The sequence below is a fragment of the Notechis scutatus genome, chromosome 4, assembly GCF_049901735.1.
Source record: "Notechis scutatus isolate UNSWTSFEM ecotype Mainland chromosome 4, rNotScu1.2, whole genome shotgun sequence".
Taxonomy (NCBI): domain Eukaryota; kingdom Metazoa; phylum Chordata; class Lepidosauria; order Squamata; family Elapidae; genus Notechis; species Notechis scutatus.
The window spans coordinates 8620688-8645249 of NC_142012.1; the positions used below are offsets into that span (position 1 = coordinate 8620688).

Here is a 24562-nt window from a genome sequence, read left to right on the forward strand (position 1 = left end):
TTTCATGTTTAATGAAACCAAGGTCAATATAATATTGCTTGGGTGCTGTATCTCCTCTTTGGACTAAATTTTAACTTTCCCTACCTAATATGTTCTAAATCAGGACAAGCAAATCTGAGCTTAGTGACCTAAGATGTTATCTGGTAAAATTTCTGAGCACAACCTGTTGGTTTTATTTCACCGAAAAAAAACTGAAACAAATGCAAACACATGTTATTTTATAACTCATCATGGAAGATACTATAGCCAAAAATATAAGCCTGGCTCAAATTTTGCAGGTTGTTGCTGGATTCGAATGCATGCTGAAAAATGGCCTGTGTGAGAAAAAAACAATTTGTACCTGAACATTTGGAAATGTGTGATTCCAGCGCGTTATGTTGGCAATGAATAAAAACGTGTTCCATTTTGTATGACTTAAAATAACGTGACAATGACTCATTAGCTTGCTCCTTTTAACCTGTCAATCCTCTCCTGTTCTTTTTTTTCCCCTCGCTTTAGTTTTCAAGTTTCTGCATTATTTAACTATTTGAAATAAAGCAGAATAATGTTTTGAGAATAAAATCCCATTGACCTGCCTCCAAGTCAATCCAACTTAATGACAATTGCAACTTCCCTGATACATTTTTTAACAACCTTAAGTAACCATGATAAATAAATGATGGATTCTTTGTTTTAGGATAGGATCACTGGGTTTCTCATTTCTCATGTGGCTACTAAGCTTGTTACTATCTTTCATTATTTTATTAAGAATAGCTGGCTTTTAGAAAACTATAATCCTATATTTAAGAAATTATTTCGTCCGTTCTTAAAGCATGGTGTTATTTTTTCTTCTTCTTCTACAGTCTTATCACTTTTCGATTCTCAACTATTTTCCTTTTCACTCATATTCACGAGTTCTTGCAGCACTTAGAAGAAAATCTTTTGAAAAGTGCAATTCAAATTTGTCTGACAAAAGAAGCAAATTAGAGATATGTACCATTTCGGAGAAGGTGTCATTTTCGTTTAAGTGGTGTAATGCTATTATTGTTCTCACTGCAATTTCCATTTCACAAAGGTGATACAGTATTACTTTCTGGATTACGTTTGTGAGGCTTTCATTGCCTTTCTTATCGAAAAAAGCTTTTTAGAGGGGAAAATGGATAGTTGTACCTTAATCTTCAAATTGCATCTATTCTCCAGGTCCTGGGAAATTGTAAAAGTTCAAGTATTTCTAATATGTTCTACACCTTATGGATCAAGCATCTTGTTCTGTCATTTTTCCCCCCGATTTAGATTTTGAAAACCGATTCCCCATAATAACAATCTTGAAGAAAGAACAGATTTTCAAATCATAGTTTTATCAAGCAAGTATCCCTGCCTTAAATAGAATATTTTAGAAGAGATCACGCTTTTTCGCATTAACTCCATTGTATTTCCATAGTGTTTTTTTCCCCTTGCTACATTCAAAAGAAATAAGGAAGAAAAAGCAGAATAATTATGCAAGTGGTATCGTGATAGCTGGATAGCGCCATGAACCTTCCATTAGGTCATAAACTGCGGCTGAATAGAATGCGCATCAATCTGGATACAATGCAAAGATTAATCTCTATGGAGATTCTCAGCCATCCAGGTCATGGTTGTCCCAAAGGTGCTTTTGCAAGAGGCAACTGGACTTTCTTTGTTTTACCTTGAAGACATTTCACTTCTCATCCAAGAAGCTTCTTCAGTTCTGAAGAACTTAAGAAGCTGAAGAAGTGAAGAAGCTTCTTGGATGAGAACACTGGGTCAGTCTGCAATAAATGACCTTTGCATTGGCCCAAATGCAAAGATCAATATCCGTGGACCTTCTCAGCCACCCAGGTCATGGTTATCCCAAAGGTGCATTTTTTTCAAGAGGCAACTGGACTTTCTGTTTTTCCTTTGAAGACATTTCGCTTCTCGTCCAAGAAGCTTCTTCAGCTCTGAAAAAAAAAAGCACCTTTGGAACAACTGTGACCTGGATGACAGTGAATCTCCGTTGACATTTAGCTCTACCTTTTAGGTATGCAGCAATACACCCAACACCAGCACCGCTAAAATGGAGGGGGCACCACCACACTGCTTTGGTCCTTCTCCCCTGTGGATAGCGCTGCATTTCAGCACAACCCAAGGCTAATTGAAACCAAAGCACATCCACAGTAATTCCCAGGCTGCAGCAGAGAAGAGTTAAGAGCCGTGCAACGCAGCGCTACAAGCCTTCGGAATCCATAGCTGATAAATCAATCCGTAGGATCTGCTAAACCAGGGATCCCCAACCACCCGTTCCATGGACCGGAACTGGGCCGTGGCATGCCAGCAACCATGCAAGCAAGCCAAGCCCCATCCGTGGGATGCAGGCAGCATGTGAAACCACGCCCCCCTCCGGTCCGCGAGAAAAACCTCCCTCCATGGAACTGGTGCCCCAAAAGTTGGGGGGGACACTATGCTAAGTTACTCATGGATTCGATGTGCCTCCATGAACTAGGAGCGGAGTTAGTTTTTCAGAGCAAGGCCACAGCCCACCGGCCTCTACATTACCATTATCAGGGTTGGTTAACATCCTACTTGCACTGGAGACGGTCTTCCCAATGTCGGCCAACGATCGGAGGTTGGATTTTTTGGTCTGGTGCCGATGTTTCCTGAGCAGCGTGTAGATGACTTTGTCCTTCATGTCTTGCTTTAGCAGGCCTGTGTCGATCTGGTTGTCCACGACCATCTCTGCGAGGCGAAAAGAGAGCATCAAACCAGATGAGAAGGGGCAAGAAAAGAGGGAAAGGTTGATGGAGTTGACTGGAATGGTAAAAATGGACCATTTTCTGCACCAACTCAGAAAGGTCAAACTGCCCAAGGAGCTGCTGATCCAGTTCTACAGAGGAATTATTGAGTCTTATCATCTGCATCTCTATATCTGTCTGGTTTGGTTCTGCAACCCAACAGGACAGACACAGACTTCAGAGGATAATTAGGACAGCAGAAAAAAAAATTACTACCAACCTGCCTTCAATCGAGGACCTGTATGCTGCACGAATCAAAAAGAGGGCTGTGAAAATATTTACAGACCCCTCACTTCCCGGACATGAACTGTTTCAACTCCTACCATCAAAACAACACTATAAGGCACTGCACACCAAAACAACTAGACACAAGAACATTTTTTTCCCAAACTCCATCACTCCATCACTCTTCTAAACAAATAATTCCCTCAACACTGTACAAAATCTGCATTACTATTACTGTTAATCCTCCCATCCTTCCTTTCACCCATCTCCTCCCACTTATGACTGTATGACTGTAACTTTGTCGCTAGTATCCTTACGATTTTTGTTGACTGTTTCCTAGTATGATTTGATTGCTTATTTGTACCCTATGACTATTATTAAATGTTGTACCTGATGATTCTTGACTCTTGATGAATGTCTCTTTTCTTTTATGTACACTGAGAGCATTTGCACCAAGACAAATTCCTTGTGTGTCCAATCACACTTGGACAATGAAGAATTCTGTTCTATTCTATTCTATTCTATTCTATTCTATTCTATTCTATTCTATTCTATTTTCTATTCTATTCTGTTCTATTCTATTCTATTCTATTCTATTCAAGAAAAGAACATAAGTACTTTTGTTCCAACCTGGAAACCGCTTCTGAACTTTGTGCTTGAGGTGGAAAAGAATGAAACTCTTAACTTTGGGTTTTACTAATTAGACCAGGGCTGTCAGTCTCAAGGCCCGGGGGCAGAGGTGGGCTGCAACCGGCTTAAAAACTGGTTCATCAAAAATGCGAACAACCATAGTGATTCACTTAACGACTGTGGCAAGAAAGATCGTAAAGTGGGTCAAAACTCACTGAACAACTGCCTCGCTTAGCGATGGAAATTGTGGGCTCAGTTGTGGTCATAATTTGTGGCTGTACCTGCATTTCCAATCAGAAAGGGTGAGGATGGCTAAGGATAACAACACTGGTTGCAATCTGAGATATATTTAAGAAAACTTATACGGCCACACAAGTCACTCTCTGCGACTCTGGGTGGCCTAGAGAAATAAAACCCCAAATACAAAATCCAGCAACCCCCTTCCACTCTCCCCGGGGGAAATAATCAGATAAGAGATTTGATAGGCTCTATATCACTCTGGGGTTTCCAGGCCCATTGAGAGAACCAAGTCTTCAGGGCCTGATGCTGCAATGTAATAATTAGGCCTCCATGGAATCTTAAAATGCTTACTTCATTTCATTAACCTGAAATTATGTTTTTCCTTTGTTCTCTTTATAAAGGAACCAGATAAGGTACCTGTCAGGGCTCCCACAAATCCCCCTCATTCAAAGCAAAACTCTCTAGTCGCATCTCAGAAAGAGTAAATTGGTTTTATTAGAAATTGCCATGTTGGTGCGTTGTTGGGTGCAGCCAGTACTAAATCACAATGACCAAGGGTCATCCATCATGCTCTCCAATAACCTTCTTATGCTCCGATAACTTTGGGCCGTTGAGTTGATATCTAGGCATTTCAAGAATGCCTTGTTTTTTCCCCCACTCTCTTTTTCTGGCAGCTAAAAAAGACCAAAGGAGTATCTTTTCAGTTGGCAGTACCAATGCCTAAACTTAATGACAACATGCGTGTTACACTACCACAAAGTCACTACGTGGGCAGCTGATCAGGCAGACTAGACCATTTCTTCACATATCAAAATTGAGCTGCCACAAAATTGGAATTATCACTACATGTACCATGTACCACCCAGTCAAACTAGGATGCAATATGATTCTTTTATATTTTATATTTTTATATTTTATATATTAAATTTATATTAAGAAGAGACTGAAAAGCCATTTGTTCGGAATTGTATAGGGTCTCTTGCTTGAGCAAGGAAATGGACTAGAAGACCTCCCAGGTCCCTTCCAACTCTGTTTTTCTTTAATTTTTTTCAACACAGACTTCAGAGGATAATAAAGACTGCAGAAAAAACAATTACTACCAACCTGCCTTCCATGGAGGACCTGTATCCTGCACGAGTCAAAAAGAGGGCTGTGAAAATATCTACAGACCCCTCACATCCCGGACATAAACTGTTTCAACTCCTTCCCTCAAAACGACGCTATAGAGCATTGCACACCAGAACAACTAGACACAAGGACAGTTTTTCCTCCGAACGCCATCACTCTGCTAAACAAATAATTCCCTCAACACTGCCCAACTATTTATAAAGTCTGCACTACTATTAATCTTCTCATCACTCCTTATCATCTATCCCCTCCCACTTGTGATTGTAGGACTGTAACTTTGTCGCTTGTATCGTTACGATTTATATTGACTGTTTCCTAGTATGATTTGATTGCTTATTGTACCCTATGACTATCATTAAGTGTTGTACCTGATGATTCTTGACTAATGTCTCTTTTCTTTTATGTACACTGAGAGCATTTGCACCAAGACAAATTCCTTGTGTGTCCAATCACACTTGGCCAATAAAGAATTCTATTCTATTCTATTCTATTCTATTCTATTCTATTCTATTCTACTCTACTCTACTCTACTCTACTCTATTCTATTCTAACATCTCACTTCTTGCAAGTGCTCTCAAGAGGCTCAATCAAATCAAACTAGGAATTTAATTTGTTCTATTGTAATTTATGTATTTATAGCTTTTGTTGTACAGATACTCATTATTCCCAGGGCAATTTACAAAAGAAATAAAAAGAACTTACATCAACATACAAAACCAATTGTAATAAACTTTAGGTGATATAATTTCCCCAAACCAGTCATAAACATTTTTTAAAAAAGCAAATACCAGAATATTGTTTGGACATTTTATTCTATAGTTGCAGCTGGTTGATTCTTTTCTTGCTTCAATATTATAAACTGAAATTTCTAATTTAATATTACAGTTTCTCTTTCCTCAAGGTTATTGATATTGTTAAAATTCCTCAGGGCTATTGAAATGGTTTCAGCATACAGAAACACTTGATTTTACTTTTTTTTTTTAATTAATTCCAACTTTTCCCCTACTTTCCTCTTTTGCTAAAACCTCTAAGTTTTAATCTGACAAGTGGCAGTAAGTACAAATTGATTAGAAACAATTTACACCTTCTTGCCTTTTAAAGAAAGGAATTGCTTGTTTTCTTTACCTGTGGAACTAACTGTAAACAATGGACATTAAATGTATAACCCTACAAATAAAAAGTATGTGAGTTGAAGTCCAATTATCTTTCTTTTTTGAGAGTGAGCTGTTCAAAAAAAAATGGAGAACAAAACATGGCTTTTCTTGAATAGAGTCCAATGGCTTCTTGCATAACTGTCCTGCAAATCCACTGAATCTGGTGGGATTTTAATAAATCACCAAAAATAGCAATAGCACTTACACTTATATACCGCTTTATAGTGCTTTGCAGCCCTCTCAAAGCAGTTTACAGAGTTGCATATTGCTCCCAACAATCTGGGTCCTCATTTTACCCACCTCGGAAGGATGGAAGGCTGAGTCAACCTTGAGCCTGGTGGGATTCGATCTGCCAAATTGCAGTAGGAATAGCTTGCAGTACTGTACGTTAACCACTGCGCCACCGAGGCTCCTTAGAATGCTAGATAGCCTCAAACTCTGGACAGAATTTAGCATCTTGCAGTTCAGATTCCACTTGATGGACCATCTAAGCCTACTAAACAATGAGGCGGGATTATAAACCTAGGTTTTCATTTTCAAATTCAACGTCATATTCATAGAATCATAAGACCGGAAGCGATCTTGCAGGTCTTCTACTCTACCCACCTGTCCAAGGCAGGAGTCTTCATACCATCCCGGACAAATGATTGTCAATCTTTTCTTGAAAACCTCCACTGATGGAGCACCCACAACTCCAGAAGGCAAGCCGCTCCATTGATTAATCGTTCTCACTGTTAGGAAATTCCTCCTTATTTCCAGATTGGATCTCCCTCTGATGAACATCTATCCATTGTTTCTCGACCTGCCTTCAGGTATTATGGAGAATGAATCAACAGCCTCTTCCCTGTGACATCCCTTCAAGTATTAAAACAGACCTTTGAAAGCACCTGAAGGCCAGACAAGGAATAATGGATGGAAACTGAACAAGGAGAGAGATACAACCTGGAGATAAGGAGAAACTTTCTGACAGTGAGAACAATCAACCAATGGAACAGAAGTTGCCCTCAGAAGTTGTGAGACCGTCATCACTTGAGACTTTCAAGAAGAGATTGGACTGTCATTTGTCAGAAATGGTGTAGGGTCTCCCGCTTGGGCAGGGGGTTGGTTTAGATGACCTGCAAGGTCCCTTCCAACTCTGATTATCTGTTATCTGATATCTGCTTAGAAGAGGGGCCCCCAAACTTAGCGACTTTAAGACTTGTGGACTTCAACTCCCAGAATTCTCCAGCCAGCTATGCTTAGAAGATTCTCAAGAATGAGTATCTCTACACATTCTCTACACATTCTGATAGAGAGAAGTTAACCTGAGGATGGGCTGCATCATGAATCTGAAAACTCAGAAGATTAAATCTCTGCTCCCAACGATCAACCCAGATTAGATTCTGAAGAATCTTTAGAGGACCAACAATTCTTCTAAGTCAAAGATGCTACACACCGAATGGTCAATCTCTGTTAAGACTTACCTACGACTTGAGGGAGTGTTGACGCCTCCAGATCCAGCAGAATAGAGCCTTTCTCTATACATGTTCTCAGTTCAAACAAACTGTGAAGCGACAACGTGGCAACATGGGGTTTACTCCATCTCTCTCCTCCTTGCTCCACTTTCTCCTCAAATTTTATCCACCTGTAACAAGAAAAAGAATTAATGAGGTTGAACTTATCTAAAGGTGGATCTCAGCCTGCTGAAAATCTGGTCAAGTGAGGCTTAGGTTGATAGAACAAAAGCCAACCTCTCAGAGCAAGACTGAAGGCCACTTTCATGCTTTCACTTTCGATATATTTAATTAAATCGTATTTGCATAGCTGCCCATCTCATGCAGTTCTGTGGGCGTGGCTTAGGTGGTGGGCATGGCTTGGTGGTCATGTGACTGGGTGGACATGGCTTGGTGGTCATGTTATTGGCTGGGCGTGGCCAACTCAATATCACTCACATCGAGGCATGCATTTCCTCGCCTGGCCTCTCATGACTGTGGGGATGCTGCAACAGTCGTAAGTGTGAAAAATGGTCATAAGTCACTTTTTTCAGTGCCATTGTAACTTTGAATGGTCACTCCACACAAGCAAAGTACCAGCAAAGGAGGGGGAAAAAACTCCAGAGAAGTTCCTGAGACAGGAAGTCTAGTCCTGCCAAGAATGTAATAAGGGTTAACGGAGAGGCAGTTTCTGTAAGCAACACCAGAATGTTTCCTTCCTGCCTTCCTTACAGGATTAGGCCAGTAATTTCTTCTAACAACCGGTTCTCCAAACTGCTTAGAATGTTAACAACCGGTTCTAGCGAATAGGTGCGAACCTGTAGAATCCCACTCCTGGTACTAATGAAAAGTATATAAAAGCCATTGAAGCAACCAATTTAAATTAAAATAAATACAAGATAAAAGCAAGCAAATAAATTTTCTTAGCATTTGCAAAAAAAAAAAAAGCAATAACTTTTTTTTTCTTAGCATTTGAAGTCTGTAGTGGTTTTCAGTCCTCCAGGTCCTGGTTGTCCCAAAGGTTCTTTTTTAGGAGGCAACTGGACTTTCTGGTTTTTTTCTTTGAAGACGTTTCACTTTTCATCCAAGCAGCTTCTTCAGCTTCTCCATTCCCCATTAATCCTGTCAGAGCTGAAGAAGCTTCTTGGATGTGAAGCGAAACATCTTCGAGGGAAAAAACAAGAAAGTCCAGTTGCCTCCTGAAAAAAGCGCCTTTGGGATTAGCATTTGAAGTCAAAGCGACATAAGAATCTAAGACTCCCACTTAGTTGCAGATTCAGTCCAAGGGCAACTGGTTCATACTTATGACTGTTGCTGTGTCCCCGGGTCATGTGATCCTTTTTTGCGACAAGCAAAATCAATGGGGAAGCCAGATTCACTTAACAACCAGGTGGCTGATTTATCAGCTCCGGTGATTAATTTTAGAACTGTGGTTAAAAAAGGGGGGGGTTGTAAAATGGGGCAAGTCTTGCTTAACAAATGTCTCACTTAACAACAGAAAATCTGGGCTCAATTGTGGCTATAAATCGAGGACCACCCAGCCTTTCAAAAAAAAAAAAAAACACCGCACAGAATTAGAACATTTCAGACTCGCATTTTTGGGGTGATTAACTTCTCTTTAAGTTACAAAACAGTAGCAGAGGGTTAGTTATGGAGTTGTGCAACTCCTTTCTGCAAATCAACACAACTTCATCAACCAAGCTGTGGTACCAGGAGCCAGAACAAAAGAAGTTCCCTGACTGTCCTTGGTCTCTAAATGGCTTAATCTTCAAGTGACAAAGCTTAACAACTTTTTATTGCTTTGTTGTTGGAACAGCTCTTTGAAGCTTACAGGGTCATCTAGTTACCAGCGCACAAGGGAAAGCTGTGTAAACATTCTCCGAAAGAACAAACCCACAAATACCAGCGTGGCAGCTAAGGGCTAATAACCGTTGCGCTTGCTAGAATAGAACGAGATAAATCACACGTGCACAGCAGTTAGAGAAGCATCTGAGCTAAGAGACTCCATTCCCATATCATGCAAACCATTCACAAATTTAACCATGGTTTGCCGAATAAGTTGAAACTGGCGCGAGCCTACGAATTGTGTTGCAATCCACAGCCACAAAGCAGAGTTTATAAAGGATAGTAAGGAAGAAAAAAAGCAAAAGGATGTATGAAGCTGGAAAACGAAGTCAGAATAACAGAGTTGGAAGGGACTTTGGAGGTCCTATAGCCCAACCCTCTGCTCAAGCAGGAAACCTGGGCCTATACCATTTCAGACAAGAGGCTGTCCAATCTTTTCTAAAGAGATTCCAGTGTTGGAATACTCACAACTTCATTCTATTGATTAACTGTTCTGACTGTCAGGAAATTCCTCCTTAGTTCTAGGTTGCTTGTCTCCTTGATTAGTTTCCACCCGTTGCTTCTTGTCCTGCCCTCGGGTGCTTTGGAGAATAGCTTGACTCCCTCTTCTTTGGGGCAGCCCCTGAGATATTGGAAGACTTCTATCATGTCACCCCTAGTCCTTCTTTTTTCATCAGGTTAGGCATACCCAATCCCTGCAATCGTTCTTCATATGTTTGAGCCTCCAGGCCACCATTTCTAAATGCACTGAGTTATTTTACAATTTGAATGCATTTTGCTCCTGGGTTCTTTAAGCAGGGAGCAAAAATCAGAGAGTTTAGGAATTCGGCCATTCAGGTCATTTTGCAACAGAATGCATAAAGATCAAATACCTCAAGTAGTTTTAGTTGTGAGCTTCTTAGTAAAGACAATGAGGCTTTTGGGGGGATAAAATCTAACAGTCAATATAGAAGAAAATGCTGAGAAAAGGTTGGGATGAATTAATGCAAAATATAAGGCAAATGCCCAGATTAATATTTTCCTAGGGAAAAAAATGGGTTCTTCACAGAACCCCAGAATCGAAAAGGGCCAGAATAAATAACAGAATAACAGAGTTGGAAGGGACCTTGGAGGTCTTCTAGTCCAACCCGCTCCTCAAGCAGGAGACCCTATACCATTCCAGACCAGTGGCTGTCCAGTCTCATCTTAAAAGCCTCCAGTGATGGAGCACCCACAACTTCTGAAGGCAAATTGTTCCGCTGGTTTATAGTTCCCACTGACAGAAAATTTCTCCTTAGTTTTAGGTTGCTTCTCTCCTTGATTAGTTTCCATCCATTGTTCCTTGTCCTGCCCTCGGGTGCTTTGGAGAATAATTTGACCCTTTCTTCTTTGTGGCAGCCCCTCAAATACTGGAATACTGCTATCATGTCTCCCCTGGTCCTTTTTTCACTAGACTAGACACACCCAATTCTTGCAACCATTCTTCATGTCAAAGATATTCTTTCAAAAAATGGGGAAAAAAAATCACCCTACCTGTCACCTCCATAACCAGCACTGGCAGCTTACTAAAGTCACAGTAGGATTACAATGCAATACAAAGCTACTTGTTGAAATCTCAGCTCAGTAAAGCAACCCAAATTAAAAGTCTGTGGAGATTCTCAGCCATCCAGGTCATGGTTGTCCCAAAGTGCTTTTTCAGGAGGCAACTGGACTTCCTTGTGGTTTCCCGCTTCTTTTGAAGATGTTTTGCTTTGCATCCAAGACGTTTCTTCAGCTCTGACAGGATAGTGGATATCCATCAATCCACTATCCTCTCAGAGCTGAAGAAGCTTTTTGGATGAGAAGCGAAACGTCTTCAAAAGAGGAAAAAAAAACAATAAAACCGAGCTGTCTCCTGAAAAAAGCTCCTTTGTGAACAACCCAAATTAAAGCTATCTCGTTTCTTCTACCTGAACACACAAAGGAAACATGTCCAGGATTCCACTGTCAATGTCCTCCTGTTAGGAAGTATCTCTTAACATTGATCTATCAAGGACATTTTCCTATTTTCAATGCACACACACAAAAAAAGCCCGTTGATTTCCCACAGCATGCCTGAATGTGCAGCAATAATTATAAATACGTGAATTTCCCAACCGTTACTTGCTTGAGAAAATTGGCCAAGGAGATATACTGTTGAATGAGTGTAGACTGGAAATATCTGTGCACCCTGAATAGCGAATGTTATCCATACAGAAAGTCCTCGACGTATGACTATATCTGAGGCCAAAGTTTCTGTTAAATGAGTTTTGCCCCATTTTATGACTTTTCTTTCCCCCGTTCAGTGAATCACTGAAGTTAAGTCAGTAACGCGGTCATTAAGTGCTTGCCAGAAGGTCACAAAAGGGGATCCCATGAGCCTGAAGACACTGCAACCGTCGTACATACGAGTCAGTTGCCAAGCGTCTGAATTATGGGGGATGTTGCAATCATTGTAAGGGTGAGAAACGGTCATAAAGTCACTTTTTTCCGTGCCCTTGTAACTTCGAACAGTCGCTAAACTATTTTAAATAGTTTTAATTCGAGACACCACTTGATATTTACTGCAGAAAGAGATAAATTCATACTGCTGGTATTTGCTTAGGGAAATAATAACATAGGGAGTTGCCTTAAGGAGCAGAAATATTAGAAATATTAGAAACGCACATGGGGGGAAGTTATCTGCCATAACTGAAATCCAATAAAAAAATATATATCTTAAGGCAGAAAGTAAGTTAGGAGAGCTTTAAAAAAAAAACACGAAAAAAAAAATCTGAAAAGCTAATATTTAAAAGCATTGATGTCACAGATCCTGGACAATCCTGAGTCAGCGCTTCGATCAGCCCAGTAATTTTCCCCAAAGTGAAAAATATAAAGAGTCCAGACTTGGCAGAAAGATAAGTTATTATAACGTCATAGTTAAAAGTCTCCGCTAAGCCAAGCAAGGTCCGTGGAATCACTAACCTGATTACATTAATGGCATCTTCATTAACTATTGCTTAACGGGGTCATTGCTCAGGAACGATTTTATCTCTAGGTTTCTCTTCCAAAGAAACCATAAATGGGTTGGAACGGAGAAACCCAGCGCTTGTTTTCGTATTTTGTCTGAATTGAACAACCATCCCTTCAAAAGGGCTTCATTTGAATTAGACCCAGATTGAAGGTCTGCAGACCGACTCACTGAGTATATGATTACAGGTAGTCCTCGACTTGCAACAGTTCATTTGAGCGACTGTTCAAAGTTACATCATTTAAAAAAAAAAAGCGACTTACGCCCGCTTGTCACACTTACGACCATTGCAGCCTCCCTGTGTGGTCACTAACTCAAAATTCAGACAGTGGGCAACTGACTCATGTTTCAGGAGGGCTGCAGTGTCCCAGGATCATGTGTGTGTGTAAGTGTGTGTGTAAGTGTGTGTGTGTGTGTGTGTGTGTGTGTGTGTGTGTGTGTGTGTACCTTTTGTGAAATTCTGACCAGCAAAGTCAATGGGAAAACCAGATCCCGCTTAGCAACCGTGTTAACAACCTAACAATGGCAGCAATTCACTTAACTGAAGCAAGAAAGTTTGTGAAATGGGGCAAAATTCACTTCGCCAATGTTTCACTTAGCAATATACATTCTGGGCTCATGAGGTTGTGACCGTAAGTGGAAGACTCCATGTACATCGCAATAAGATGATTCCATTTCATCATTAAGAATATAAATAGTGTCTTGTTGCCTAGATACCGTGGACCAGGGGTCTCCAACCTTGGCAACTTTAAGATTTGTGGACTTCAACTCCCAGCAATGAAGAGAATTAAATTAAAACGGAGAGATTGCAGAGGAAGGGATCTCAAGAGATTAAGCAGAGCTGGCTGAGGAACTCTGGGAATTGAAGTCTACAAGTCTTAAAGTTGCCAAGGTTGGAGACCTCTGCCGTGGACCATCTAGTTCCAATTCAAATAGTCCTTGAATTAAGACAATTAAGACCAGAATTTCCCTTGCAAAGCAAGATGGTTGTTGAGTGAGTCATGTCCGATTTCACGATCATTTTGGTCATGGCTGTTAAGCAAATCATTGCGGTTGTTAAGTGAAACATGTGGTTGTTAAGCAAATCTGGCTTTCCCGTTGACTTTGCTTGTCAGAAGATGACTGAGGCAGTCAATCCCATAATCATTGGATGCTGCAACTATCATACATATATAAGTTGGTTGCATGACTGCAGAGACACTGCAATGGTCATAAGGGTGAGGACTGGTTGTACGTCACTTTTTTCAGTGCTATCATAACTTCAAGCAGTCGCTAAATGAATGGTCAGAAATCAAAGACTACCTATAGCCTGTTCTCATAATGGTCAGCCACTTGCACAAGGAAACCCATAAGTGTCCCAGCAGTTCTTTTTCAGAAGCATAGGGGCTGACAATAAGTGATCCTCAGAACTTCCATAAATAAACTATTATGTTGTAAAGTATAAAAACCCATGTTTTATAAATGGGTTGTTTTTTTTTTGAGCGGACAAAATATTCTACATAGACAGAATAGTTTACACATCATGCTACCCCATATAAACCATTGCTGAATTCACATGATAGATTGAGTCTTAATATCTATGGAAATTCTCCGTCATCCAGGTCATGCAAAGGTGTTTTTCCAAAAGGCAACTGGATTTTTATTTGTTTTTCCTTGAAGATGTTTCGCTTCTCATCCAAGAAGCTTCTTCAGTTCTGACCATCTGAAGTCCAATTGCCTTTTGAACATGCACCTTTGGGGATGGGTGAGCCTTAAAGTCAGGATTTTACAAACCCACAAATCCACATGCAACATGCTCAGCCAAAACTAAACCATCAATTATGGCTTTACTGCATTCTATAAACCAGCTCACATCTGAGTAATCCTTAGCATAACCCAATGAAGTTGGCTAGTTTTATTATTTCCATATTAGAGAAGGGGATTTGAGGAAGAAAAAGAACTTATATGTAATAAGTTACTAGCTGAGCCAAGATTTGATTGACTGCTTAATTCAGCATATATATGTAGCTCCTATCTCCCATCAAATTTGTAAAAGGTTGATATTTGAAAACTATTTCAATACTTTTCAACTATTTCAATGGTTGAAAGCACCAGAAATAGGTAATATGAAATATGACTGTAATGTACTTTTTCCTGGAATACAACTCATTCCAATAAGCTCTCTAAAGAGGTATTTAAAATACAATGCGAGAACAAATTCTTGCTGTTCTGAAACACCTTCCTGAACATTGGATTATAATTATTATCCATACAGTGGAATCCCTTATTTTAGGAAATTTTGGGTTCCCCCCCCCCCCCCAATTAACATGTAGGATTGGTCCAGATTCTTGAACCTTCTTCTCAAGGACAAAAAAGCAACCCCAACCAGCCCATCGAACGGTACTCACCTGGCCGTTTCCTTCCATTCCAGCTCTTGCCCATCCACAGGTAGAAGTTCATCCAGTTCTGTGAAGAGCTGTGGTGGTGCCGGGCTGTCATCGTCTTCTCCCAAGATAAAACGGATGCGCTCGGCGGCGGGAGAGACTGCAGAGGTGAAAATACTGCGGTTAACAGACTGTCGAATAACCAAGGAAGTGCGGCTTCTCTCCTTCGCCTTCTCTCCATAGCCATTGAGTTGCTTCTGTTGGTGGTCTTTTCCATCTGACATGTTAACTTGGTGGAACACAGGCTTCTCTCCTTTTTTTGGTCCTTAAACTTCCTAGGTTACCTACCGTCTCTATTTCTCCCTTCTTACACTTACTTCTTAAAACTTACAAGCTTGGGGTAAAGTTCAAGAGGACAAGAGATTTCTCTCCCCGCTCATTTAAGATGGGTGTTAGCAACAAACCCACACAGCTCCTCGTCAAAGGAAAACCAGAACAGAACTTCTGGGCTCAGCACCAATTTGTTCTGTGGTCGATGCCCAGGGAACTTTCACATTCTGGTCAGCTGAGGTCCTTTTCAAGACTTTTTCTTTACAGGCGAAGAACCGGTTCGAGCCAAACTATCTGGGGGGCAGAGGAAGTGGCAACCCATTGCCAACTTCCCCTCCCTTTGTACAAAATGGGAACTTTCATTGGCTTGCGAGGCAGCGCGTTACCCCTCTAAGACTCATTACCAATGTCAAAGGGAATATTTAACAAAATAGACTCTTTCCTACTTTTGCACAGAAGGCTGTGTGTTTTGGTCCATTTAGTTATCCGACGCACCAATAAAGAGAAAAGAAAGAGAAAAGAAAGGGCACAAGGCAATCACAGGGCATCAAACTATGTTTACATGATGTTTACATAAATAAAGGAAATATTAATTGAGACCTTGTGTTCTCAGATAAGTGGAAATTCATCGACCTCATTTTAATCTAAAAAAAAAAGGAGGAAGTAAAATTTGGAGGATAAATCACAAATTGCTCTGTGTATTCTCTGTATGGTCTCAAACAAAGATACGACAGGTATGGTTCAACATGAAGAATTGTGTAGCACCTCAACCTGAGCTACATAACATAGTTGTCATCAGACATGGTTTCTTCTCCCTAGATCTAAAGCTCTTAATTAAGATTATAACTCTTAATTATAAATCTAGAGTTTGATAAAGAGATCTGCTGTTCTTCCAGGTTTTATTGTCTGTATTTGAAAGGAGGAAATAGAATTCCATCAGAAAACCCAGAACTCACCTAAAACTATTTTGAAGATCTGATCTAAGAGGCATTGCTTTACTTTCTACATCTCATTACCCTCTGTGGGTGAGTAATCTTTGAATAAGAGATGAGCCCTTAGCATGTAAGAAATGAAGAAATAAGCAATAGGGACAGCAATACTTCTATATTATAATTACATAAATGTATAAATGCAAATTATAAAATATTTGCATGGAAACCAACAGATGATTAGGATCTAATGAGGTTAGAAACTGAGGTTAGAAGAGGAAAAACTCTATTGCTAATCATTTTCTTTAGTTACTCCATGTATACATTAATATTACTAATATCTATACTGCCAGTTAAAGTATTCCCTTGCTGATTAATCAGCTAAAAAGACTTTAAAAAGCACAGACTATGGCTTAAAAAGAGTTTGACAGATCTTGTGAACTCTTCCAGGAACAATAATTGAAAGACTGTTACAAATAATATTTCCCACACTATATACTGAAGCATGGGAGGGAGGGAGGGAGGAAGGAAGGAAGGAAGGAAGGAACCTAGTCCAATCAAAGCTACTCAATAAAACTCGTACAAGAGAGAAAGGCTCCAATTCATCAATTTCGAATTAGTTCATTCAACTAGTCACAGGATGGCACAGTGGTTAGAGTGCAGTACTGCAGGGCTACTTTTGCTGACTGGCAGCTGCCTGCAATTTGGCAGTTCAAATCTCACCAGGCTCAAGGTTGACTCAACCTTCCATCCTTCTGAGGTTGGTAAAAAGAGGACCCAAATTGTTGGGGTCAATAGTCTGATGCTGTTAACCACTTAGAGAGTACCGTAAAGCACTGCAAAGTGGTATGTAAATCTAAGTGCTATTGCTAGTTGAGATTTGGCAAATGTTCTACCAACCTTTGCCCTAACTAATCTATTTTGGGGTGGATTGAACCTGATTCTCTCCTCGATTCCTAGGTCCCAATCCCAGATACTTTTACTTCAAGAAGTGATCCAGTGATTTCTTAGAAATTAATTGATAAGGGAATCTTTTATCAGAGGAAGGAGCTTCCATAGTAGATGCACCATCTCCAGTAACCTGCTCCAAGAAAGAAATCTTTACTTGAACATAAATTACTAACTTGGAGAAAGCCTCTTAATTCATTGCCAAGTCAATGCTTCAGAAAAAGTAACAGCTAGGACCCATATCCCTTATCCAATTATTTCACAGATTTTGAGATGTCCAAACCCCTCTTGAGGATTGTAAAAGAATCTCTGGTCCAATGGAACGCTGACCAAGGTGCTGATTTTGACTTCCATTAAATGTTCCACTACCTTGAATGCCTCCCAATCTGCTAATACCTGTAGTCATCTTGGAAAGGATTGGATAGGTGAATAAAAAATACTAAACTCAGTCTAATATATGGCTGACTGTACAAAAAAACACATCAGGTCCTTGGGAGAATCTTGATATTCCCAAACTTCTGGAGCACAACTGGGACATCATACACATTGACAAAATCACTATCAGTCAATTGCAAAAGGCACCTTTACTTGGAACAGCTTAGAACAAGGGTCTTCAAACTTGACATCTTTAAGACTTGTGGACTTCAACTCCCAGAATTCCTCCTCAGTCATGTTAGCTCAGGAATTCTGAGAGTTGAAGTCCATAAGTCTTAAAACTTGCCAAGCTTGAAGACCCTTGGCTTAGAACCTGTGATATCTTTAATATTATTATTTTAAATCTGCCTATCTTAGATCCATGGGAAGGTCTTGATAGGTGGATAAAAATACCAAATCCAGTCTAAACATCTGGTTGACTGTGCCACTAACCATAATAATATCACCTTATCTGGATTAGTCATCCAGATGTATAGATGGTAATTCTCATTATCTCTCAGGCAACATCTGGTTGGTCAATGGAGGAAAAGCAGTTGAGACTCAGCTGTATAAGTTTCCATACACACATGTGATTTACTTATTTAAATATAAGGCCTTGGTAAGGCCACACTTGAAATACTGCATCCAGTTTTGGTCGCCATGATGTGAAAAATATGTTGAGACTCTAGAAAGAGTGCAGAGAAGAGCAACAAAGATGATTAGGGGACTGGAGGATAAAACATACGAAGAACGGTTGCTGGAACTGGGGGTGTCTACTTTGATGAAAAAAAGGACTTAGGGGGGACATGATAGCAGTGTTCCAGTATCTCAGGGGCTGCCCCAAAGAAGAGGGAGTCAAACTATTCTCCAAAGCACCTGAAGGCAAGATAAGAAGCAATGGATGGAAACTAATCAAGGAGAGAAGCAACCTAGAACTAAGAAGAAATTTCCTGACAGAACAATTCATCAGTGGAACAACTTGCCTCCAGAAATTGTGAATGTTCCAACACTGGAAGTTTTTAAGAAGAGATTGGATAACAATTTGTCTGAAGTGGTGTAGGGTTTCCTGCCTAAACAGGAGGTTGGTCTAGAAGACCTCCAAGGTCCCTTCTAACTCTGTTATTCTATTCTATTCTAAATGAATCCACCCATTTCTACAATTAAAGTAGAGTTATACAACTGTACAGTCTTATCTTCTCTTTTCTTTTTTACTTGGCTTTAGTTGCATTTTACTTGGAGTTATGACAAAGTTCCCAATACAGAATTTTCTGGGTCACAAGACCTGATGCACCTCAACCTCCACCACACGTTCATTTTAGTACCACTGGAAATTAATGGGCCGTTCATTAGTTATTTTCAAGCTCTCCTTAGTTTAGAACAACATATTTTCATCTTGGCCTCCAGAGGGAACAGATTGTGCTCAGCAAGTATTACATACAATCAGGGGTCAAGCTAATTACCCTGAAGTAATGAACTTCAAACTTTTCCCTTCCTCCTATTGGACCTACATGGGCAATGGACAAATTTCTTTTGTGTTTTTTTAAAAAATCCAGGCTTGTAAAGCATCTCACTTCATTTGACACGCTTAATAAGCTGCTGAAAAGGGTACCATTAAGGACTTTTTTTTAAACAAGTGTTACTTATTGTCCCTTTCATGGTGCCTCAGAGTTGAGGTGACAAACTTAGGATGTAAGTCCTAAAGATGCTTTTTCAAGAAGCAATTGGACTTTCTTTGTTTTTTCTTGAAAATGTTTTTCTTTGAAGACGTTTGAAAACCAAGAAAGTCCAGTTGCCTCCTGAAAAAGTACCTTTTGCACAATCATGGCATAGATGACTGAGTATCTCCATAGACACCCAGGATGTAAGCATAATGGATAGCTGGATCCGTGATCTGAAGAACGTTCTAATTTATTAAGTTGAAAGTTAAGTTATCAAGGTTAGTTTTACAGTGTTTTAACAGTGATTTTACCCCATAGTTTTGAAAATAAGTGGGTGTTTACAAAACTGCATCAAAATATATTGTGTGAAATATGTTGTAGATTTTTTATTCAGCTATGATAATCATATATGGCCTTCCATTCCACACATCCCAAATCAAAAGCTTTGAAGAGTCAGTCAATCAGTGACTCATTCATGTGAATCAGCTCAAAATGAAATTAATGGCATAGAAGTCACCACCCACTCGTTCTCCTTTTTGTTTCTTCAACAAGAGGTAGGAAATCTGCATAATAGATTTCTATAGGAGTCCTTTGTAAATGAAAAGTATGCACATGTCAACAGGAAAGGTCTACATAGCACTTCTGTAAATCTTTCAGAAATTAACTATTTCTTCTGGCAGTGTTGGAGGAGAATTGTAGAAGTGTGAACCCCCAAAACATCTGGAGTGCCCCATTAATAAAGAGATATAGCCAATGAGAAGTAGAAGGACAATGGACAAAACAGTATTAGTGACAGGTGTCTAGCTTCTTGGTTGAGAATTAAATTACGTAAGAAATTCAAACTCTAAGAAAGGATTAGCTCAAATAGTTCTCTGCACTATGTCTAACATAATATTCTGTGCTAGCATTCACCAGTTAAGCCCCTTAATCTAGTTGTCAGGTCAGAAGTATTTCCTGAAATACTTGATGACAAGGAAAACAGTGCCTTTTACCATGTACAAAATAGTTGTCACCAATCCAGTGCAGCACGTTATTGTTAGAGAGGAATGTTTATTCAAAATAACTGCCATGGTGGATATAAGCCAATGTACAGGTTGTCTTCAACTTAAAAGCATAATGGAGCCAAACATTTATGTTGCTAAGCAACATAAATTGCCCCATTTTACAAAGGTTTTTGGCACAGTTGTGTTAAGTTGTCACTGCAGTTGTTAAGTAAGTAACACAGCTGTTAAATGAATCTGGCTTCTTCATTGACTTTGTCAGACATTCACAAAATGTTATCTTATGGCTCCAGAACATGACAACTGTCATAAATATGAATCAGTTGCCATGGGGATGCTGCAATGGTCATATGTGTGAAAAACGGTCATAAGTCACTTTTTCAGAAAAGAAGCTTCTTGGATAAGAAGCTAAACATCTAAAAATCCAATTGTCTTTTGAAAAATCAACTTTGGGACAACTGTAAAGTACCCTTCTCAATTTGATGCCATCCAGTTGGGGTTACAGCCTCTAAGAATTTCTCACCCAGCCTGGTCTTAGTAGTTTGTTGGCCAAGATACACCTGCAGCCATACACAATGAGATCACGTTCATTCATCAATCAACCATTACAAAAGGTATGTTGTTTTTCCACAAACCACTACATCGCTTACAACTTTCTCAAACTGGATAAAAAAAAACATGGAGGCAAGGGGAACAGGTGATCTAATTAAAATTTTGTGTTGTGTGATAAATAATAAGACCTCATTAAGTTTCCAAAGCACCAGAAGTCAAGTCAAGAAGCAATGATGGAAACTCAACTAAAGAAAGAAGCAACCTAGAACGGAGGAGAAATTTCCTGATAGTAACAATTCATCAGTGGAACATCTTGTCTTCAAAAGTTGTGGGTGCTCCAACACTGGGGTTTTTTAAAAAGAGATTGGACAGCCATTTGTCTTAAATGATATAGGATCTCCTGCTTGGGGGAGGGGGGTTGGATCAGAAGACCTCCAAGGTCCCTTCCAACTCTGAAATCCTTCTGCAATCACCAGGGTGAGACAATCATGTATTTTCCATGCTTTGAACATGGGAAGCTGTCACAGAAGTCTTTCTGAGATAATTAGGGAGGGCTCAGAAAGATAGATAAATGAGGAACCCACAGCAGGTATCCTTACAAAATGTCAACAGCAAAAAAAAATAAGCCAGTGGAGAAAAAAAACAACCCGAGGCCAAGATAAAAGGAGGGCATGAGATGGAATGAAACAGGCCAAGAAATCCTATGCCAAACCACAAAAAAAAAATAATCGAAGACCCCCTAAGAAGGAGAGATTTAAAGAGGTCATTTCTGCCTTGTGGGTTGATGAAGCCAACCCCAGGGATTAACTGTTCATTTTGCAAAACAAAGGGGAGGTAAAACAGCAGGGTCCCAAACAGCAGGTGATGCTGTCAAATGTTAACACTCGAGGAAGGCAAACATCAGAGGAAGAGAAGCTGAGAGTCAAGAGTAGTGGCTGGAGGATTTGGTGGAAAGTGGGAAAATGGTAAACCGCACCAAGCTCGATTGCAGGAAATACGACTTCAGCAACAGAGTGGTCAATGTCTGGAACACTCTACCTGACTCTGTGGTTTCTTCCCAACACCCCAAAAACTTTAACCTTAGACTGTCTACTATTGACCTCACCCCTTTCCTAAGAGGTCTGTAGGGGGTGTGCATAAGCGCACCAATGTCCCTGTCCTATTGTTTCTTTTCTTTTTCTTATATGTATCCATGTATCCATAACTATGTTTTTACTCATACCTATTATCTTGTAAGCGACTGACAAAATAAAATAAATAAATAAAAATGGTACAAACACCATATTAGAGAGGCAAAGAGGGAACAAAACAAAAAACATCCATGTAAACACAAACACCATCCCAGGAATACACAACAGCGCTAGACAAAACTCATAACTGAATAAAGAGTTGGAAGGGACCTTGGAGGTCTTCTAGTCCAACCCCCTTGCTCAGGCAGGACATCCTATACCATTTCAGACAAATGGTTGTCCAATTTCTTCTCAAAAGCCTCCGGTGATGGAGCACACACAATTTCTGGAGTCAAGCAGTTCCACTGATTAATTGTTCTCACTGTCTGGAAATTTCTGCTTAGTTCTAGGTTGCTTTTCTTCTTGAAGGTGAAGCAAAGGTGCTTTTGCAGGCAGCAATTGGATTTTCTTGTTGTTGTTTTTCTTTTGAAGACATTTAGCTTCTCATCCAAGAAGCTTCTTTCACTCTGACAGGATAGTGGGGAATGGAAGGATGGATGGATCCTGTCAGAGCTGAAGAAGCTTCTTGGATGAGAAGCTAAATGTCTTCAAAAGAGGGGAAGGGGAGAACCAGAAAGTCCAGTTTCCTCCTGAAAAAGCACCTTTGGGACCACCATGACCTGGATGACTGAGAATCTCTACAGACTTCTCCTTGATTAGTTTCCATCCATTGCTTCTTGCCTGCTTGGGAGAATCGGTTGACCCCCGTCTTCTTGATGGCAGCCCCCTAAATATTAGAAGATTGCTCTGCCGGCCTGTATTCTATTCTGTACTTTTTTCAATTGTTGCTTTTGTATCTCAGCTTATCCAGAACTGAAAAATAGGCTGCAATTGGCCCCTGTTGTCTTTTGAACTCTGTGGTTGAAAAGCAATTTGATCCTGAATATCCCTAGTCCAAAAACACTTCAACCGCTACAGATACTCCTTGACTTATAACAATACTTTTAGTGATGCAGTGGTGGGACTCAATTTTTTTTTTACTACCGGTTCTGTGGGCGTGGCTTGGTGGGTGGGGGCCATGTGACTGGGTGGGTGTGGCTTTTTTTCTGCTTGACCCCACCCATTTTGGGGGCCTTCTGGGCCTCAGAGGAGCCTCTAGGGGGGACATTTTGGCTCCCCTGAGGCTCAGGAAGAAAAAGGAACAGAGCATGGGAGGGGCATGCAGCACCCTCCAAGCTCCATTTGGGAGCTTCCTGGTCTCAGGGGGGCGTTTTTGCTCCCCTAAGGCTCATCTGGGGCTCAGGAAGGCAAAAAATGGAGGTGGGGGGGTTTGAGCCAATTTTTGCCTTCCTGCCTCAGCAAGGGGGAATCCCGGCACAGGGAGGGAAAAAAAGAGAAAGAAATACCTCAGGGGTGTCCAACCTTGGCAACTTTAAGACTTGTGGACTTCAACTCCCAGAATTCCTGGCTGAGGAATTCTGGGAGTTGAAGTCCACAAGTCTTAAAGTTGCCAAGGTTGGACACCCCTGCCTTAGGCGAATGTCAGGCGGGCGGGGTGAAGCAAGCATCAGGCGGAAGGGCGATCGGGTCGGGGTGTGTGGCCAGCCAGAATTTACTACCGGTTTGGTGACCCACGCCAAATCCTTGCTACCGGTTCACCCAATCCAGGGCGAACCGGCTGAGTAGCACCACTGATATGATGTTAAAATGGCACTGAAAAAGTGACTTGTGTTCATTTTTCATACTTATGACCATTGCAGCATCCCCATGGTCACTGGATCAAAAATTCAGACTCTTGGCGACTGACTCGTATTTATGACGGTTACAGTGTCCCAGGGTCATGTGATCTTTTGTGACCTTCTGACAAGCAAAGTCAGTGGGGAAGCCAGATTCATTTTACAACCATGTTACTGCAGTGATTCACTTAACGATGGCAAGAAAGGTTATAAAATGGGGGGAAACTCACTTAACAGCTATCTAGCTTAGCAGCAGAAATTTTGGACTCCATTGTGTTCGTAGGTCGAGGACTACCTGTATGACACTAGACAAAGCTTAGCAAAGAGACCTTCCTTGGGATAAATCATAGTGTTGATAATATATTTTCAGATGCAAGAGGCAGTTTGTGATGAAAATTAAGCTCAATGCATAAGGGGGAAAGTATGCACTGCAGTATATAAAGTTTATGAACAAGTGGTTACAGAGTAAGAAATTTATCATGCAGCATCTCAAATTATATTTGAGAATTATATTTGACTATCCCAGGCTCCCACAAAGAAGTGGGGGTCAAGCTATTTTCCAAAGAGAATAGGTTTCAATTCCTTACCTCAAAACAACGCTATAGAGCCCTGCACACCAGAACAACTAGACGCAAGGACAGTTTTTTCCCAAATGCCATCACCCTGCTAAACAAATAATTCCCACAACACTGTCCAACTATTTACAAAGTCTGCAGTACTATCACTATTAATCCTCTCATCACTCCTTATCACCCATCCCCTCCCACTTGCGACTGTATGACTGTAACTTTGTTGCTTGTATCCTAACAATTTTTATTGACGGTTTCCTAGTATAATTTGATTGCTTATTGTACCCTATGACTATCATTGAGTTTTGTACCTGATGACTCTTGATGAATGTATCTTTTCTCTTATGTATACTGAGAGTATTTGCACCAAGACAAATTCCTTGTGTGTCCAATCACAGTGTTCTGTTCTGTTCTGTTCTGT

At 40.3% G+C, this 24562-nt stretch overlaps 1 protein-coding gene across 5 annotated transcripts in view; it reads right to left on the reverse strand.

The window, feature by feature from the left end:
- The window catches only part of SLC4A4 (solute carrier family 4 member 4), a 200505-nt gene that overhangs the window by 101807 nt on the left and 74136 nt on the right, over nt 1-24562 (reverse strand). For 3 of the 5 annotated variants that reach the window (XM_087962723.1, XM_087962726.1, XM_087962724.1), the window contains exons 4-6: nt 14860-14995; nt 7612-7772; nt 2536-2715 (exon numbers count right to left, since the gene is read on the reverse strand). In XM_087962723.1, the coding sequence (XP_087818849.1) occupies nt 2536-2715; nt 7612-7772; nt 14860-14995 (477 nt within the window). The remainder of the gene's footprint in view (nt 1-2535; nt 2716-7611; nt 7773-14859; nt 14996-24562) is intronic. The other 2 variants (XM_087962725.1, XM_087962727.1) reach the window with 1 other exon arrangement.